At 53.9% G+C, this 18,648-nt stretch overlaps 2 protein-coding genes and 1 pseudogene across 2 annotated transcripts in view; 1 reads left to right on the top strand and 2 right to left on the bottom strand.

Annotated features, from left to right (window-relative positions):
* FARSB (phenylalanyl-tRNA synthetase subunit beta) overlaps positions 1–2,239 on the top strand; it is a 70,959-nt gene extending 68,720 nt beyond the window's left edge. The window contains exon 17 of the mRNA XM_056111666.1: positions 2,004–2,239. Coding sequence (XP_055967641.1) covers positions 2,004–2,155 — 152 coding nt within the window. The 3' untranslated portion in view covers positions 2,156–2,239. The remainder of the gene's footprint in view (positions 1–2,003) is intronic.
* Positions 2,240–11,802: 9,563 nt separating this feature from the next.
* On the bottom strand, positions 11,803–11,862 carry LOC130021183 (uncharacterized; annotated as a pseudogene).
* A 5,323-nt stretch (positions 11,863–17,185) lies between these two features.
* SGPP2 (sphingosine-1-phosphate phosphatase 2) overlaps positions 17,186–18,648 on the bottom strand; it is a 78,569-nt gene continuing 77,106 nt past the window's right edge. Inside the window, exon 4 of the mRNA XM_056111823.1 lies at positions 17,186–17,749. Coding sequence (XP_055967798.1) covers positions 17,186–17,749 — 564 coding nt within the window. The remainder of the gene's footprint in view (positions 17,750–18,648) is intronic.

Raw genomic sequence — 18,648 nt, 5'->3', positions numbered from 1 at the left:
AGCGAGATTTCCTACCCGTGGCCGGGGTTATCGCAGAAGGCCCTGAAAACTTCCTCTCGGAAGGGCCTTCCGCAGCCAGTCCGTCGCAGGCCTCGGGTCTCCAGCATCCGTGTAGGAAAGGGCGAGGGGTGCCTCCCTTCCAGGGGGTCTTGGCTGCAGTGCTTTCTCCCGACACCTCCTGCAGCTTCACTCTCCGTTGGCGGACTTCTTTTCCTTGGGCTGGGGGCAAGAGGGTGTGGCTTTGCCTCTATGTCCCTTTTTTGTTTGTTTGTTTGGATCAAATTAAACTTAAAATCTGATTTTAATGAGATTTGTCAGTGCCTATATCTCACTCAGGCCCTGCCTCCAGGCTCCTATGCGGGTGTCAGGCTTCCTGCAGTGTAGTTTCCTGGTTGTTCATCCACATTCGGTATGGCCATTGAAATGGACTGGGCTGCTCTCGTTTAGTAGACTGGAGGTCCTGTGGCAGACAGGTGTGTGTGTCTGTGTGTCTATATGTCTGTGTGTTTGTATGTGTGTGTGTGTGGGGGGGGTGTCTGTGTCTGTGTGTTTGTACGTGTGATGCGTGTATGTGTGTCTGTGTATATCTGTGTGTTGGCTCTGTGTGTTGGCTTATGAGTGAGAAGGTTCTGTGACAGGTGTGTGTATGTGGGGGGGGGGTTGTGTGTATGTGTGTGTGGGCTTTTCAGTGAGAAGGTTCTATGACAGGTGTGTGTGTCTGTGTGTGTGGTGTGTTTGTGGTGTGTGTGTGTTTGTGTGTGTGGTGTGGTGTGTGTGTGTGTTGCCTTTGAGCCAGCTGCCAGGGCCTGTGTATGAGCAAAAAGGTCCCTGAGGAGCAGGCACGACAGTCCTGTGTGTCACGGTCCCATCTCTCCTGTCTGGTTGGCTGGGACAGCTCAGTGGTGGCATGCAGCCCCCCCCCCCTACACACACATACAGACACACACACACATCTTCACGCCGACCTTGGAGCCATCAGTGGGTCAGCAGTTTGCCCTCCCATAAATAATGCACCGCTGCTGGGTATTTATAGTTCTTCCTAGTCAAGGTTCTGCCATCAGCCTGGAGCCGAGAGCGGGGAGACAAGTGAGTCAGCGTGTTGGGGCGCTGGCGTGGAGGGCGGGCACTCGGGGACTGCGGGGCACTGGTGAGCGGAGGCCGCTGGGGGGGAGGGAAGGAGAGGGGAAGGGCTACTCAGTGCCTTAGTGCTCCTTGACCTCAGGTCCTCGAGCCTGCTCCAGGCCTTGGCCTGCGAACGAAGAGAACTTTCTCCCCACCCTGAAGTCAGGCAGAGCTCAGCTTCCTTGTGTGGGGAGGGTCGTCCACGCTTCCAGTTTCAGTAAACGGGGGTCCTGTGACAGACATGTTTTGGGGGGGGCGCCCCCAAAAGTCCCAGAAATGTCAGCTGGTTCCAGCTCTGCTGGTCGAGGACGGGCCCATCCTAGCTTCCTCTCTGCAGCAAGAGAGAAAAGATGAAGCCTTGCAGGGTGGGTGACCTCGGCAGTCATCCGTGGCTGGGCGAGCCTCTTCCACACAGCGGACACCCTGCAGGCCCCCGCGCACCTCCGGGCAGTTCCCTCCACTTTCCCTCATTTTAGTGGTCTCCCCTCCCCCAACACACACACACAGGCACACAGGTTTTCCTGGTACTTTATGGGTGCCATAGCAAATGTTTCAGTTTTGTTTTGTTTGGGGGGTCACACTCAGCTGTGCTCAGGGCTTACTCCTGACTCTGTACTCTGTACCCTGGCAGTGCTCAGGGGACCCTTAGGGATGCCGGGGATGGAACCCAGGTCAGCCATGTGCCAGGTGAATGCACTACCCACTGTACTGGCCTGTAGATGCTTTTGAGGCATGAAAGTGCAGGGAAGCTCTCCCTTCTGTGCTGGGGGGTTTGGCGCAGAAGACCGATTTCCACCCCACCCCACCCCCGGCCCTTTTGCCTGGAGTCCGGCGGGCATCGTAGCCAGGAGGAACGCTGACTTGCTCCCTCTATATTTCAGGCTCCGCCTTCTTCCCTGGGCGCTGTGCCGAGATCTTCGTCAGGGGCCAGAGCATCGGGAAGCTGGGAGTTCTGCATCCCGACGTCATCACCAAGTTTGAGCTCACCATGCCCTGCTCCTCCTTGGAAATCAACATCGAGCCCTTCCTGTGAGGCAGGGTCGTGGCCGTCTCTGTTAAGTGTCCCTGTCGTGGTTCGTGGTCGTGCCCGGGAGCATCGTCTGTGCTTTAGTGTGGAATAAAGTGAGAAGCATCGTCTGCCTCTGATGTGGTCACCCTCTCCTGCGTCGGCCGCTGGAATTGGGGTGGGTGGGGCTGGGGGTCACGGGGGATCTTGGAGGCAGCAGTTGGATCAGTCCTGGAAGTGAGACCCCACCGGCCCTTCCCACACCCCTCACTCTGCAGAGCGGGACCCTGTTTGTTCAGCAGATCAGGGAGCCCGGTGCTCTCAATGCTGAGGAATGAGTGTCTTTGCTGGCTCCACTTGTCACGTGCTCATCCTTGGACAGGGGTAAGGTAACTGGATTGTTAGAGAACCTTGCCTGTTAGAGAATCAAGACGAGCCCAGTAGTTACACTCTGATGTCATTCTGTTTTGTTTATTGGTCTTGGAGCCACACCCCACTATGCTCAGGGATCACACCTGGCAAGGCTCTGGGGACTCTGGTGGCGGGAATCTCATTGGGATCAGCCACATTCAAGGCAAGTACTTTACCCACTTAATTATCTTTTTACCCTTTGAAATTACTGGGCAATTTCAAAGGGTAAAAAGATCCCCCATCTTCCAGTATGTAGGCGTTACACCCACCAACTGCCCCCGGCGCAGTGTAATCCCATCAACAGCCAAGACCCAGAGACTATAAAACCTTGCTCCCGGAAGAGAACAGTGCAGTCTCCTGCCTCCGCGCCTGGCTCCCCTCACCGCGGCCCCTTGGAGGAGGGTGGGTTGAGTTTCCCTCCCCACCCTGAGCAGAGCCCTGGCAGCTGCAGACCTCTGGTTCCAGCCACATTTGTGCTTAAGACCACTCTCCACACGAGCCTCATGCATGAAGGAACTGGCAGAGGAACCCAGGTGTGCGGGACCCAGGGCGTAGATCTCCAAGCCTGCTCGGATTGGGACTGGGCCTCCTCCACCCAGATCCCCCATCATCCAGTATGTAGGCGTCACACCCGCCAACTGCCCCTGGCGCCGTGTAATCCCATCCATGGCCAAGACCCAGAGACTATAAAACCCTGCTCCCAGAAGCATCTTATTATCTAGGTCTTACTCTGGAGAACCTGGCAGGCTACCAAAAGTATCCTGTCCACATGGCAGAGTCTGGCAAACTCCCCGGGGCATATTCAATATGCCAAAAACCAGTAACAATGCTGGGTGTCATTCTCCTGACCCTGAAAGAGCCTCGAATGCGGCACTTTTGAAAATCCCAGGGCTAGGACGAAGGAGACGCTACTGGGGCCTGCTCGAGGCAATTGATGAACAACAGGATGACAGTGATACAGTGAAATTACTGGTGTTTTGTTTGTTTGGTTTTGTTTTGGACTCCACCCATCTGCGCTCAAGGCTTATTCCTGGCTCTGCACTCTGGGGTCCCTCCTGGTGATCGTGAGGGACCATATGAAGTGCTGGGGATCGAACCCAGGTTGGCTGCATGCAAGGCAAGCACCCTGCCCACTGTACTATCACTCCAGCCCTAATCATTTTACTTTTTGATAGTTTTGTTTTGGAGCCATACCCGGCTGTGCTCAACACTTATTCTTGGCTCTATGCTCAGGGATGACCCCTGGAGTGCTCAGGACACCTTCCGTGATCCCAGGTAACCAGCTGCTGCTTTACCCACTGCTCTGTCTCTTCGGTCCCTGAAGGTATCTTATTTGGGAGGAGGAGGGGTTTGGGCCATAATCAGCAGTGCTCAAGACTCTGCACTCAGGAATCACTTCTGGTGGGGCTCGGGGGACCATATGGGGTGCTGGCAAGTGACCCCAGGTCACCTGCGTGCAAGGCAAGTACCTGCCAGCTGTAACTACCTCCACCACCAAATTTTAAAATGAAAACAGTCACTGACCTCCCCCCCCCCCCCCCAAAAAAAAAGCAATTGCATTTATATTTATATTTGGTTCTTTTAACCATTTTGAGATTTTTATTGTCTGTGCCTCTTTGGCCAGAAGAGTTAAAAAGGACACATTGTATCAGTGCAGCATCACCTTTGGGAAGCAATGAAAAACTTCACCATCACATTATCCTGTTGTTCGTCGATTGCCTTGAGCAGGCACCAGTAACGTCTCCTTCCTCCTAGCCCTGAGATTTTAAAAGAACCATATTCAATGCTCTTTCAGGGCTAGGAGAATGAGACCCATTATTGTTACTGGTATTTGGCATATTGAGTACAACACGGGATGTTTGCCAGACTCTGCCATGCTGGCAGGATACTTTCGGTAGCCTGCCGGGTTCTCCAAAGTAAAAATGAGATAATAAGATGTCATGCAGCCACTAATGCGGCCGTGCGCTTCTCAAAGCTGGGTTTTATAGTCTCTGGGTCTTGGCCGTTGATGGGACCACCTGCCGCTGGCGGCAGCTGGTGGGTGTGACGCCTACCTGCTGAAAGATGTGTGTGTGGGGGGGGAATCTGGGTGGAGAAGGCCCAGTCCTTATCCGAGCAGGCTTGGAGATCTCAGCCCCGGGACCCGCATGTCTGGGTTCCTCTGCATGAGGCTTGTCCGGACGTGTGGAGAGTGGTCTCAGCATGGCTGTGGCTGGTTCTGGAGGTCTTTGACTGCCGGGGCTCTGCTCGGGGTGGGGAAGGAAACTCAACCCACCCCCGTCCAAGGGACCCCGGCAAGGACAGCCATGCATGGGGGCAGGAGACTCTGCCAATGAAAAACTTAGCGCTTAATAAAGATTGATATATACATATATATATACATAAATATATATGACAAAAGATTTGAATAAATATACCTCTAAAATAGAGGCATGAATGAGTGATAAGCACATGGGAAGATGTTCAACACTAGTCACTAGCAAAAAAGAACAAAAAAATTCAAAGCAAAACAACAACAGGGATTGAAGAGTAAAAATTAGATGGGTGATAGCAGGTGCTGGTGAGATGGGGTGGCTGGGACTTCCAGAACCTACTAGAGGGGGGGCAAGACTATATGGCCGCTGCAGGACACCAGGGCAAACCTGCACAAATGCTACTCTGTAGGTTCATGCAAATGACGCACCCCGAATGCCTCGGGATAACACACTTCACAGCCATGTTACAGTAGCTCCAACACAAGTTTCCACTGCAGGTGAACAATAAACCCTAGCATACACATGCGGTCACCTCAGCAACAAAAGCCCAGCAACAGGAAAGCATCTCATGACCCGATGTCCAGGGACAGGCTCATGTGCTGCCATCTCTATGAAGTTGTTGAAACACCAAAGGCCGATGGGCTGATGACAAGCTCGTAATGTCTAATTGATTGCAAATGGGTGAAAAGGAAACTCCCGGGGGTAACGGGATAGTCTGTCCCTCACTGACACGATGAGTGAGAGGCAGGCTCACATGGGTGCTAGGCAAAAAAATGGGTTCATGCCATGTGATGTGCTGGGCCTTGACTCAACACCTGCAGACACCCCAGGGTGCTCAGGATGCATCATTCAGCCTTGGCATGTCTGCTCCAAGGGGTTTGCAGGCCGCTGCATCGAGGGAGCTCTGAGCCCCTGGTTTCAGGTTCCCTGAGGTGGAACTGGGGCACGTGGATCATTTGGGAACCTTGCCTGCACCAAGCATCTAGCCGCTGTGTGTTTGGGGGGTGGTTGGAAATGGCTTGTGCTGGGAAGCCCGCCAATCTAAAGGTCCAGCCCGACTGTCCCGTGGATGCTCTGGCCCACTGAAGTCAGGAAACAGTAGGAAGGAAGAATCATCAGGGATCTGGGAGGAAGAGACAGACCTCAGCTTAGGAGGCGAGGCCCACGACTGGGCATCCTAGGTGTGTCCCGGGAGACATCTGGTGGGGGCCCACAACCATGGACCCTGTCACGGCCTTTCTGGGATAGTGGCCCTTCCCTGGAAAACCGGACAGAGCCCAGCATTCAGAGCGAGAGAAAACTGGCTTTTTTGGCTTACGGATCACTCGGTGGCCTGGACGCCTTGCTCTCAGGTTATATTTTTCACGTGCAGTCTTGGGTCAGCTTTTACGTGATTTTTTAGTTTAACAGTTTTTGGAAGTCGTTACACCAGAAATTCTCCCTGATCAAGTAGATGAGAAAACCTTTAGCGAGGTGAGTCATTTGCCCAATCGTCACATGGTTAATAAGTGGGTTTGAGATCCCTAGCAAGTGACTTGGAGTCAGGAAGGTAGATACAAGATCAATGTTTTGTGTCATTTACCGACTTCACCAAAATGGCATGTTAAACACTTGTCCCCCACAATGCCAGGGATCAAACCCAAACATCACGTATGCGATTCACATGCTGTACCTGGCCCCAGAAATTCTTTCTCTCTGTCTGTCCCTGTCTCTCTGTTTCTTTCCCTCTGTCTCTCTCTTTCTCTCTCTCTCTCTCTCTCTCTCTCTCTCTCTCTCTCTCTCTCTCTCTCTCTCTCTCTCTCTCTCTCTCTCTTTCTCTGCCTCTCTGTCATTTTTGGGCCACATCCGGCTATGCTCAGGACTTATTCCTGGCTCTGCACTCAAGAATCACTCCTGGCAGCCTGGGGGACCATATGGGTACCAGGAACTAAACCCAGGTTGGCCACATCTAACCTCTCTTTTTTTGTTTGTTTGTTTGTTTTAAAGCATTTCTTTTACAGTACTGGGGATCAAACCCAAGGCGTCACATGTGCAAGGCAAGTGCTCATATCACTGGGCTATTTCTCTGCCCCTTGACAAGTTTCTAAATGTTAAAAATACTGATACTGAGGACCAGAGCGATAGCTCAATGGGGGAGCACATGCTTTGCATGCAGGAGGCCCTCATCCAATCCCCGGCACCTCACGGTCCCCCCAACACGAACAGAACCGAGCCAGGAGTACCCCCTGACTACTGCAGTGTATGGTCCAGACTGAAACTCCCACCTTGAAAAATAGACATCCTTCCTAGCAGATGTGTTGGGCATTCCCATTTCTCGCAAGTTGTAACTTGTTACATCCTAAAAAGTTTTCAAATAACTTTATTGTCATCCCCAAAGATGAGGCAGAAGCTGGCAAACTGCCAATTCTAGGCAGCAGCATGCCCCTGGGTCAATGCTCCTTGGGGGGCTGAGGTGCAGAAAGCTGGTACTGCTCCACCATCCCGCCAGGCACTAGGGGTGTGGCAGACCCCAGAATGGCACTGGCTCCCTTGGGACCTTGAGTGAACAGGACTAAGTGCCTGAGCTGACTGCAGGCTAATAACTCTGCAGTAGTTTCATGGGTCCTCACCAGCTGCCGCGCTGCTCATAGAGACCTCCATGGCCCGTGCAGCCCAGGAAGAATTTGCTTAAGGCCTGAGCTCAGGGCTCTCACCCGCAAGGCTCAGCCTCCAACGCCTTTGATGAAAGCAGGGATGCAGTGTGATTCTGCATTGCAAAGTAGTTTGGACACCTCCTGCCCCTGTGTCAGGCAGCGCTGCTGAGAACTTTGAGAACCACATCAGCCTTTGAGATGGACAGACCGGCAGAGACACCTGACCTGACTCCAGGAAAACAGGTGTGGGAAGGGTGTTGCCAAGCAAAGGACCTTCCACCGGCCACAGGTTGGGGAGAATAAACACAGGTCCCTAAAAACAAACACCCACTTAGGTTAGAAATTCCAGGAAAACAGGTGAAGGAAGGCAGCCATCTACATGTTGGTAGCGGGCAGGCATTGGCACAGAGGCGTGCAGAAGACCCCAAACACAACAGGACTCTTAGCTATGGGAATTGTACAACTTGGCCAGGTTTCTTAGCACAATGGATGTTACATAGAACAGCAACAGTTTCGTTTGGTGGGGATGGGGGTGGGGGTGAGGGCCCACCCAGCTGTGCTCAAGGATTACTAGGGATCACCCCTTCCAGGTTGGCCAGACTAGATGGGATGCAGGGGTTAAACCCGGGAGGGCTACATGCAAGGCAAATACCCTACCTGCTGTACTATCTCTCCAACCCCTTGTTGGGTAGAATTTGAAACACAGAGTGCCTGGGATTACTTGAGGCCAATGACACAAGCTAAGCCACACAGGAAGGAACGTGTGAACAGAACGAGAGGGAAGAGGCAGCGCTCGGCATGGCCCCGGACTGGGCTGGAGGAGGGATCTGATGGGAACAGCCCACTGCCAACTACATCAACTTCCTCTCTGCTCCCGTTCCCGTCTCTGGAGCTGAACCGTCGAACTTTGCAGCTCTTTTTCCCTGGCTCACGTTTGAACTCTGCACGCCCCACTTAGAAATCCCGCTGAAACGTGTTTGAAACAACGGTTCGCCCGACCCTGGACATCAGCCGGGAAGGTCAATGGTCCCCAAGACAGTAAACAAGCCAAGTGAGATTGCGGGCAGAGGTGCAGGGAGGAGGCTGGGGGTGAGTGCAGAGAGGGCCACACGCCTGCTGAGACTGGGCACTGAGGACAAAAGGGCTGTGTGGAGATCTCAGCTGAGAGCCACCCGGCTTCAGAGGACACTGCTTGGAGGAAGTGATGGAGGAAGCAGTCCCAGGAGCCCACGGCAGCCAGCAGTCACCAGGCGTTGTGGAGAACACGCAGAAGGATTTGGCCTCTGAAGTGAGAACTGCTTGCGGGTGAAAAACTTAGCCTGTGGCCCGTCTGCCTGATGGAGCTGAAAATCAGGCCAGGAAAATCAAACCATCTCCTGAGGCAGGGCTGCGTCTCAGAACCCGTGGATAGGGTGTTTGTCTTCCACACAGCAGACCCAGGCTCTATCTTTGGCACCCAGTGTGGGCCTCTGAGCCCATCAGGGGTGACCCTTGAACACAAAGCCAGGAGTTAAGTCCTGAGAACCACTGAGTGTGTGCCTAAAACAACTGTAGCACTGTAGTACTGTCCTCCTGTTGTTTGTTGATTGACTCGAGCAGGCACCAGTAATGTCTCTATTGTGAGACTTGTTGTTACTGTTATTGGCATATCCAATGTCATGGATAGCTTGGCAGGCTTTGCTGTGTGGGCGAGATACTCTTGGTAGCTTGCCGGGCTCTCCGAGAGGGGCGGAGGAATCGAACCCGGGTTGGCCGCGTGCAAGGCAAACACCCTACCTGCTGTGCTATCACTCCAGCCCAAAACAACACAAAAATAAGTACGGGAGGAGGAGGAGGTTGAGGCATTTGCCTTGTATGCAGCGTCTATGCAGTTAGAACCCCAGCACCTTCCAGGTACCTCCAGGAGTGATCCTTAAGCAACAGGAACTAGGAAGAAGCCCTGAGCACAGCCTGGTGTGGCCTCACTCCCCACGGCCCTAGTTTTCTGGAACCAGAGAATGACTTAAAGGGTTGCGTGCACACTTTCTATGCGGGAACCCTAGGTTTGATCATCATACAGTCCCCCAAGAACTTCAGCTCCCCTGCTCACAATTTTTTTTTATTTAAATTTTTCTTCCCTGGCCTATCTCCCTTCAGTCTGTCTTTAAGGATATAAAATATATATATATATATATATATATATGATTTTACAATTCATTTTTTTTGTTTTGGGGCCACACCTAGCAGTGCTCAGAGCTGACTCCGGATTCTGTGCTCAGGGATAACTCCTGGCAGGCTCAGAGGACCTTCTGGGGTGCCAGGGATGAGACCCAGGTTGACCACATGCAAGAAGAAGAAAGCCCGGAAGGGAAATGACCATAATGAGATGTCCCAGCAGGTCTGGCACTTGCCTTGTGTGTCTCCTATCGGGGTTCAATCCCCCGGATTTACTCTTGAGCACACAAAACCACAAGACAAATGGAGCGCAAACTCATTCTCGTTCCCTACCTAAAAATAGTTGACCAGTCAGATACTTTCATGGGAGCCTTAGAAAGATGACTCTGGAGGCCTGTGTTGGACATGCCCGGCGCCTCATTTCACGGTGCCAGCCATCTGGCCGCCATGTGACAGAGAACACTACTGCCAGGATGCCAGCACGGCTTGCTCCGACAGCAGGGCGACCATGGGCCCAGACACCGCTCGCAGGCCGTGCCCGCTGCCACCAGGCACCAGGAAGAGGGAAGAGCCGGGGCCGAGCCTCGAACACCTGCGTGGGGGGAAGAATCCAGCATGGGCTCCCTCTGTCCCCCACCCAGGAGACGCTGGTGTCGTAGCAAGAGAGCAAGGGCAAGGCCAGCAGATGCATCTCGCCCCAGCTCATGCAGCCATGTTCCGGCCAGAAGTTGGGGCAGCGTCCTTGCTGTTCTCGTTTGTTCCCGCATGCCATCCCGACAGGCGTGGAAAAGGAAAAGGGATATTTCTGGGGGCTCCGTTTGGGCTCCTTTGTCTCATGTGGCTCTGGGCTGCAAGAATCTGGCTTGCTGCGCGTGGTCCACCTTCAGCTCTCATTCTTATTACTCTGCATCCTCAGTTAAGTCTGCGCTGCAGGTGTGACCCCTTTAAGGCAGACCGCAGGCCTAGGGGGGCCCCATGGCTTCCATTAAAGAACCAACCTCCCCCCGCTTCCTGGGTAGGAAGGAAGAATTGCCAGATGAGACTTCAGCAACTGACCTCTTCACACACACACAACAATTTACATTTGAAGAATGAAAAGTACAGCAAGCAGGTAAGGCGTTGGCCTTGCATGAGGGAATGACCCAAGTTCGATCTCCGGCATCCCATATGCCCGCCCCCCCCCCCCCGCCCCGCCCTGCCTCCACCCTTTGGCAGGAATGAGCCTGGAGTACAGAACCCAGAACACTGCTGGCTGTGACCCACAAGCAGAAAATTAATACAATAAGATGCATTTGTACTCCAGTTACACTGGTTCTGGTTAGTCTCTAAGTTGTAAAACCTGGGGCCGGAGTGATAGCACAGCAGGTAGGGCATTTGCCTTGCATGTGGTCAACCTGGGTTCAATCCCTGGCACTCTAGAGAGTCCTCTGAGCCTGCCAGGAGTGGTCCTTGAGCACAGAGTCAGGAGTCAGCTCTGAGTACCATCAGGTTTGGCCCCCAAACAAACAAAACAATTAATTGTAAAATTATATATATATATATTATATCCTTAAAGACAGACATGAAGGGAGTGTTAGGCCAGGGAAGAAAAATTTAAATTAAAAAAAATTGTGAGCAGGGGAGCAGAAGTTCTTGGGGACTGTGTGATGATCAAACCTAGGGTTCCCGCATAGAAAGTGTGCACGCAGCCCCTTGAGTCATTCTCTGGTTCCAGAAAACTAGGGCCGTGGGGAGTGAGGCCACACCAGGCTGTACTCAGGGCTTCTTCGTAGCACCTGTTACTCAGGGATCACACCTGGAGGTACTTGGAAGATACTGGGGTTCTAACCCGGGTCAGCTGCATACAAGGCAAATGCCTCAACCTCGGTCCAATCTCTTTAATCCCTCCGAAAACCTTTTACATGAAGGGTCCCTGATGAGTTTAGGATTCTGAGCAAAAAGAGGGAGGCATTGGCCCATGGGCATGACAGCTCCTAGCTGCCTCTGGTCTCTTGAGCACGTGGAAGGAAGCAAGGAAAACGGCTGAGCTAGCCCCAGGCCAAGCTGGTCGGTGCAATGACATCACTAGACATCACTTCCTCTGCTTCAGTTCCCATGTGGCCATTGGGAACCAGAGGACACAGGGCTTCAACCACTGTCACCAGAGGGTCTCAGTGTGTGTGTGTGGGGGGGGGGGGGCAGGTGGGGGTGTCTCTGCATTTTTCCTCCCCATTAGATTCCTGCCATGCTAATCTTCTCTGTATCGTTCCAATTTTAGTATATGTGCTGCCGAAGCGAGCACAGCGGTAGGGCGTTTGCCTTGCACACAGCCAACATGGCCGACCCAAGTTTGATTCCTCCGCCCCTCTCGGAGAGCCCGGCAAGCTATCGAGAGTATCTCGCCCGCATGGCAGAGCCCGGCAAGCTCCCCGTGATGTATTCGACATGCCAAACACAGTAACAACAAAGTCTCCAATGGAGACGTTACTGGGCCCGCTCGAGCAAATCGACTATCAATGGGAGGGCCTTTACCTTTGCCTTTTATTAGATTCCTGCATCCATCCAGGCTTGAGCAACACAGATGTGATGTGAGAGCTGTCGAGAAGGTTCCAGAATGCACATCCTAGAAATTCAGCGGGTTGGGGACAGGGTAAGAATGGTAGGAACAAGGCAGGTCCTACTTGGCTCCTGTGAGTGGACCCTTAGGGTCACCAGTGCCCAGATGCACAGTGGCCTGCCTGGAGGCCCTAAGCATACATGAGAGCCTTAGCAGGAAGTTGACATTTAAATTCCTCAGGGCCCAGAGTCCCCATCGAGGGACTTTAGACGAGAGTGAGGCTAGGCCAGAGGGACACTCCTCGTCACGTTTCCTCCCAGTTCTTGTGCTGGATTCCATCACTTCACAGCCCTGTGCTCCCTGTTGCCCTGCAGAGCCTTTTCCTCGGCGGAGGGGGCATTGCCTGGCCAACCATGCCTCCACTTCCTGCTCTAGCCGGGTCCCCCCATCCTTCTCCCATGCCCTGCTGCAGGTCTCCGCTCCTCGATCCCCCGGGTCAGTTGCTCTTCCTCACCCTGTGCCAGTGACACTACTTTGGGAGTGCAGTTCCGGTTCTCGGACCCACAGCTGGGGTCTCTTCCTGCCTCCCCCTCCCCCCCAGAGGCCCATCTGGGCAAAGCACAAACAGACCCAGGGTGTAAGAGCAGGTGGGAGCAGCCTCTCTCCGTAGGCGCTGGAAGGGTCACCGGCTTTGGTTCAGCTGGTTGTTACTCCCCTGTGAGAACCTTCTAGTATGTTTTTGCTTATCTGGGGGGGGGGGGGGAGGGTGTGCTGAGGGTCACTCCCCATAGTGTAGGGGATAATGGCACCACAGGACCGGAACCCAGACCTTCCGCATGCAGAGTGGGCGCTCAGCCCATTGAACTTGCTCCCGTAGCCACTAGCTGGTGTCTTAACTAGCAACACCTGTGACACTCAGCCATCAACACACACCAGAAGCCCGGGTCAGAGGTGGTGACCAAGGTGGCATATGTCACAGTCTCGCCTGTTCTCACCTGTGGCCAGGGCAACACTCACGTTTGCGTGTTGGTTGATGGCACGCAATGGGATTTTTTTTATGGGGTTGGGTGGGTAGGTTTGGGGGCTCAAGGCCGTTCCCTGACTCTGTACCCATGAGTGACCTCTCGAGGTGCACATGGGGCCTTATGTGGTGTTAGGGATCTAATGTGGCCGGCATCGCCACGGATTTTGGTCTATTGATGTCAGCTCAGGTGCAATGAGCCCTAAAAAAAAAAAAAAGAAGAAGAAGAAGAAAAAGTCTAGAAGGAAGGGGAAAGAAAAAAAATTCCAATGAAGCAGAACACTGGCTTTGAAAGCATTTAATAAGAAGTTATAATCAAACAAAAATTTTGTTTTTAAAAGAATCATTTACATTCGGTACATAAGCGAGACAGCTGAAAGCTTCCAAAATAGAAACCCAGAGCATATGTCCCCGAAACGCCACATGCTTCTCGATGCAGCCCGTTTGGGGCACAAAACATGGGGATGGTACGGCCACCAGGAACTCAGGGACACGGGGTTTCAGCCACTGCCACCAGAGGGCCTCAGTTAAGGGTGGGTAGGTGGGAGGTGGGGGTGTCTCTGCGTCTTTTCTCCCCATTAGAGCCCTGCTTTCGCCGAGCTCTGAGCAACACAGACAGGATGTAAGAGCTCTTGAGAAGATTCTAGTATGCACGGCCTAACCTAGAAATGCAGCGGGTTGGGGACAGGGTAAGAATGGTAGGAAAAGGACAGGTCCTACCCGGCTCCTGTGAGTGGACCCTTAGGGGTCACCAGTGTCCAGATGCACAGTGGCCTGCCTGTAGGAGGTAGCCTTGGCAGGAAGTTGGAAACTAAATTCTTCAGGGTCCCGCAGGAGTCGCCATCAGAGGGACTTGGACAAGAGTGAGAGTAGGCCAGCAGGGGGCAGCATTTCCCCAGTGAGACAACCCAGAGGCGGCAAACCCAGAGAGGGGTGTGTGTGTGTGTGTGTGTGTGTGTGTGTGTGTGTGTGTGTGTGTTTTAACGAAAGAAGTGCTGTGTGAGAAATAAAAACAGAGGGCTGACAAAGCAAGCATTTGATCAAGTGTGGACTTTTTCTTTCAATCAGTTGCTGCTTGCTATGGCCAAGAATGTGTCTAACTACCTCTGGGATACCTTTTTTTTTTTTGCTTTTTGGATCACACCTGGCGATACACAGGGGTTACTCCTGGCTCTGAACTCAGGAATTACCCCTGGCAGCGCTCAGGGTACCATATGGAATGCTGGGAATAGAACCTGGGTTGGTCACGTGCAAGGCAAATGCCCTACCCTCTGTGCTATTGCTCCAGCCCCCAGGATACCTCTTGATGTCTTCTCCACTGGCTGTAAGAAAATGCTTTCAGAAGTGTCCAACCCGACACATCACTGGGTCATTCTTGTGATTCAGCTGGTCCGACGGTGTAGATACAGCCCTAAATTCATCTGGGCCGCTGGCCGACCTTTGTGTTAGTCTGAGACACAAGGTCTGGGACGGGAATCTGAGACAATGCAGGTGCGTATCTTGAATGCGGCCAACACTGATTTCTTCCCTGGCACCCGGTGGTCCCCTGAGCATGGCCGGATGGAGCCTGAGGTGGGCTGGGTAACCGTCGCAACACAGAACCCAAGCAGCTCTAACTGCATTGAGCCATCTATTGGCCCAGAATCACCGAGAACACTGCTTGGGCGACACCCCTCCCAATTTCTCTTTAATAGACGAAAGAGACACAGACAGACACACAAGACACACATCATACACGTGTATGTCATGCGGCGGACAGCCCCCACCGCTATGGCAACAGGGCGGCCTCTCTTGAAAGATACAGCTCAAGGACCAAAGCAACAGTATAGCAGATAGAGCACTTGCCTTGCACGCGGCCGACCCAGGTTCGATCCCCAGCATCCCACATGGTCCCCTGAGCACCTCCCAGGAGTAAATCCTGAATGCAGAGCCAGGAGTAACCCTGGAGCACTGTGGGATGTGGCCCCCAAACAAAGCAGAAATACAGCCCGGTGTAGTGGTCTCAGGTCTGGCAAGAAGGGGACGAGAAAGTGAAGGTGGGGGGAGAGGGGTTCTCTCTCTGCACCTCTAAGCTGTGCCTGATCAGTTGAGGAGATCTGTTCCTCAAGGATGAGGAGTGCCAGGAGTTACTCGAGATGGTCCTGGAGAACCCACAGCACAGTCGAGGCTCAGGGTCAAGGCCCGGCCACCCCCCACCCCCAGGTCAGGAGAAACAGGACCCTGGCAGCTGAGTCTCCCCAGCGTGTGCCTGGGGGTGATGTGTGACCGTGGCCGGGGGAGGGGGGGTTCAGGCATGCTGCTTGGGTCAGACCTTGTGGCCTAGGCTGGATCCCTAGCGAGGAGGGAGTTGAGATGCATTTCCTCAAGTCTTCAGACTTGCAGATGGCCCTGGAGGGCGCCCACTGGTGCGCACTTCTGGGACTCAGCCTGTGGCTTCAAGGGATGGCCTTCAGCTTGTTTTCTCAAGAGAGGCTAACGTTGTTCTTGCATGAATTTTCTTTAAAATTGCTCAGAGGGGCTGGAGCGATAGCATAGCAGGGAGGGCATTTGCTTTGCACGTGGTCGACCCGGGTTCCACCCCCAGCATCCCCTATGGTTCCCTGAGCATCGCCAGAAGTAATTCTGAGTGGCCCGACTGGCAACGTTCAAGCTGAAATGCTCCACCTTCAGTGCTCTCAGACCCACCCATCTCTCCCCTCCCAGTGACCCCCCCACCCCCGGCGCTATGAGCACCTGCCTGAGTGCATGAGCCAGGAGTAACCCTTGTGCAATGCCAGGTGTGACCCAATGCACTGTAGCACTGTCCTCCTGTTGTTCATCGATTTGCTTGAGCGGGCCCAGTAACGTCTCCATTGTGAGACTTGGTGTTACTGTGTTTGGCATATCGAATACATCATGGGGAGCTGGCCAGGCTTTTGCCGTGTGGGTGGGATACTTTTGTAACTTGCTGGGCTCTCCGAGAGGGGCAGAGGAATCGAACCCGGGTCGGCCGGGTTGGCTGGGTACAAGACAAGCGCCCTACCCGCTGTGCTATCGCTCTAGCCCAGGTGTGACCCAAAAGCAAAAATAAAATAAAATTGCTCAGAGAAAAGCAAGGTGGGGTGTAAGTTGGGAGGAGGCGGAGCTCCTGACACCTGAGGCGAGCTGGTGGGGGGGTCTCAGGAAGTCAGAGCCAAGGAGAAAAGGGGTCCAGGGGTCCCAAGAAGGATTCAGTCCATTTGTCATTCTTCCCCCTGCGCTCCTGACTGGCCATGTGCCCTCGCTGGAAAGAGGTAGAGGGTCTCCCAGGCCCCCGAGAAATGGGAGAGAGGAGGGTTCTGGATCAGCCTGAAGGTTCTTATTTTGGATCCAGGGAAACCCGCCCCCCCCCCCACTCCACTCCCCCTCTGGTCTGGAAGTGGGAGGAGCAGCCAGCCAGTTTTTGGAGGGGGAGCCGTTTCCCGTGCTCCCTGGAATCCTGAAAATGTGCAAAAAAGAGGTGGCATAGCAGGTGATGCTCAGAGATGAGACCTGGAGGAGGCGAGGGTGGGGCCCGGCCCCCACTGCCTGGATCTGTCATGGTTGCCCCAGAGATGCTCCCTCTGGGGGTGGGGGGGGGTGCTGCCACCCCTGACAGGCACCTCTCCAAGTCACACTGCCTGAGCACGCTTTTTCCTCCCCAACCCCAATTGCAGTTTCAGGAAGGAGATTCTGGCCAACGTCCAAGCTGAAATGCTCCACCTTCAGTGCTCTCAGACCCACCCATCTCCCCCTCCCCACCCCCATGAGCGCTTTCCTGCTCTGGGGCCTAGCCACTTGCCCTGGGGACTAAATCCAAGGACTGAGGAACAGGCTGGCTGGGAGTGGGGGGCACGTTAGAAGCTGCATCATTGCCCTCACAAACCAGGGTTCCCTTCAGACGGCAGCAGCGTGGATCTGAGCTCTCTGTGGAACCAGGCAAAGGGGCACGAGGGATTTCAGAGGAGTGAGCAGTTCGGAGCTGTCGCTGTCCACTCCGGGACGTCCGCGTCTGGACCCGCCAGGGGCTCGTTTCCAGCCCATGGAGGCTCAGAGCAAGCCCAGCACCCGGTGCAGCATGGGCACGAAGGTGGTGGTACAGAGCCCCACCGACGTGTAGGTGACGAACTTATAAGGCACCTCAATCTCCAGCCGCCGCCGGGCCTCCTTGTTCCTCGTGACCACCTTGAACCAGGAGAACAGCACTTGCAGCGACAGCCTCTGCACCAGCTGTCGGACCCCGAGGATCAGCACGATGCCCACCGCGAACCTGCCCAGCCCCAACAGCACTTGGTGGGGAGTGAGCGTCAGCACGTTCTCCGTGGTGGGTCCCAGGCCACCGGGGGCGGTGGTGGGCTCCGACACCAGCTGGAAGAAATGGTTGATCCAGAATCCGATGGTGGCGCCGGCCCCGGCAGCCAGGATGGTGGTGGTGTCAGCCCTGGTGGGGCTGTAGAACTCGGACACTGGGTAATTGTAGCTCAGGACAAAGGGCACCACCAGGGCACACACGGGGAACAGGGGGCTGGCCGAGTCCAGGCTGTCCATGAACGTCCAGGCGGGGTAGGTCAGGACGATGAGGACCGTGGTGATGAGAACACCACCTAGCACATCCTGCCGGAAGAAGAGGAGAGAAGAACATGAGCTCGGGGTCACTTGCGCAGCGGGGAGGGTGTTTGCCTCACACACAGCCGACCCGGGTTCCATCCCCGGCATCCCGTATGGTCCCCTGAGCACTGCTAGGAGTAATTCCTGAGTGCAAGAGCCAGGAGTAAACCCTGAGCATCACTGGGTGTGACCCCAAAACCAAAGAGAAAAATAATAAAGACTCTAAGCTGGGGTTGGAGTGATAGCACAGCGGGTAGGGCGTTTGCCTTGCAGGCGGCTGACCTGGATTCGATTCCCAGCATCCCATATGGTCCCCCGAGCACTGCCAGGAGTAATTCCTGAGTGCATGAGCCAGGAGTAGCCCTGTGAAATGCTGGGTATGACCCAAAAAAGCAATATATATATATATATATTCTTTTTCTTTATATATATATATATATATGTGTGTGTGTGTGTGTGTGTGTGTGTGTGTGTGTGTGTGTGTGCTGGATACAGCCAATTTGACCCAAAGCCAATGACTAGTTAGATGGTTTGTTCTGGTTTTGCTGGGGCTACTGGGAATGGAACACAGGACCAGGTATATAGAAGCACATTCAATGAGCCACATCCCCAGCCCCCATGTAGGTATTTCTGCAATTGGCTACAATAAACTTTCTCACTGGGGGTCCTCAGTCTCAGGATATCACCTCCAGCTTGGACACCCTAGAAACGGGAGATGACACTTCAGGAACTACACAATCCTACATATGGGACAGCAAATGGAAAGAGGGAAACAGTGTAGAGATCTCAAGAACAGCCAAGACAAGTCACGTGGCACAGCTCAGAGTCACGGCAGAGAAGCTGCCAGCCAGTTTTGCGAGAGCTGTACCTGAAGCAGTGGGTGAGGGGTTAGAGTGTGGGAGTAG

Source organism: Sorex fumeus, unplaced genomic scaffold, assembly GCF_029834395.1.
Source record: "Sorex fumeus unplaced genomic scaffold, SorFum_2.1 ptg000014l, whole genome shotgun sequence".
Taxonomy (NCBI): Eukaryota; Metazoa; Chordata; class Mammalia; order Eulipotyphla; family Soricidae; genus Sorex; species Sorex fumeus.
Note: the sequence above shows the minus strand (reverse complement) of the source record. Positions and strands in the feature narration are given on the sequence as shown.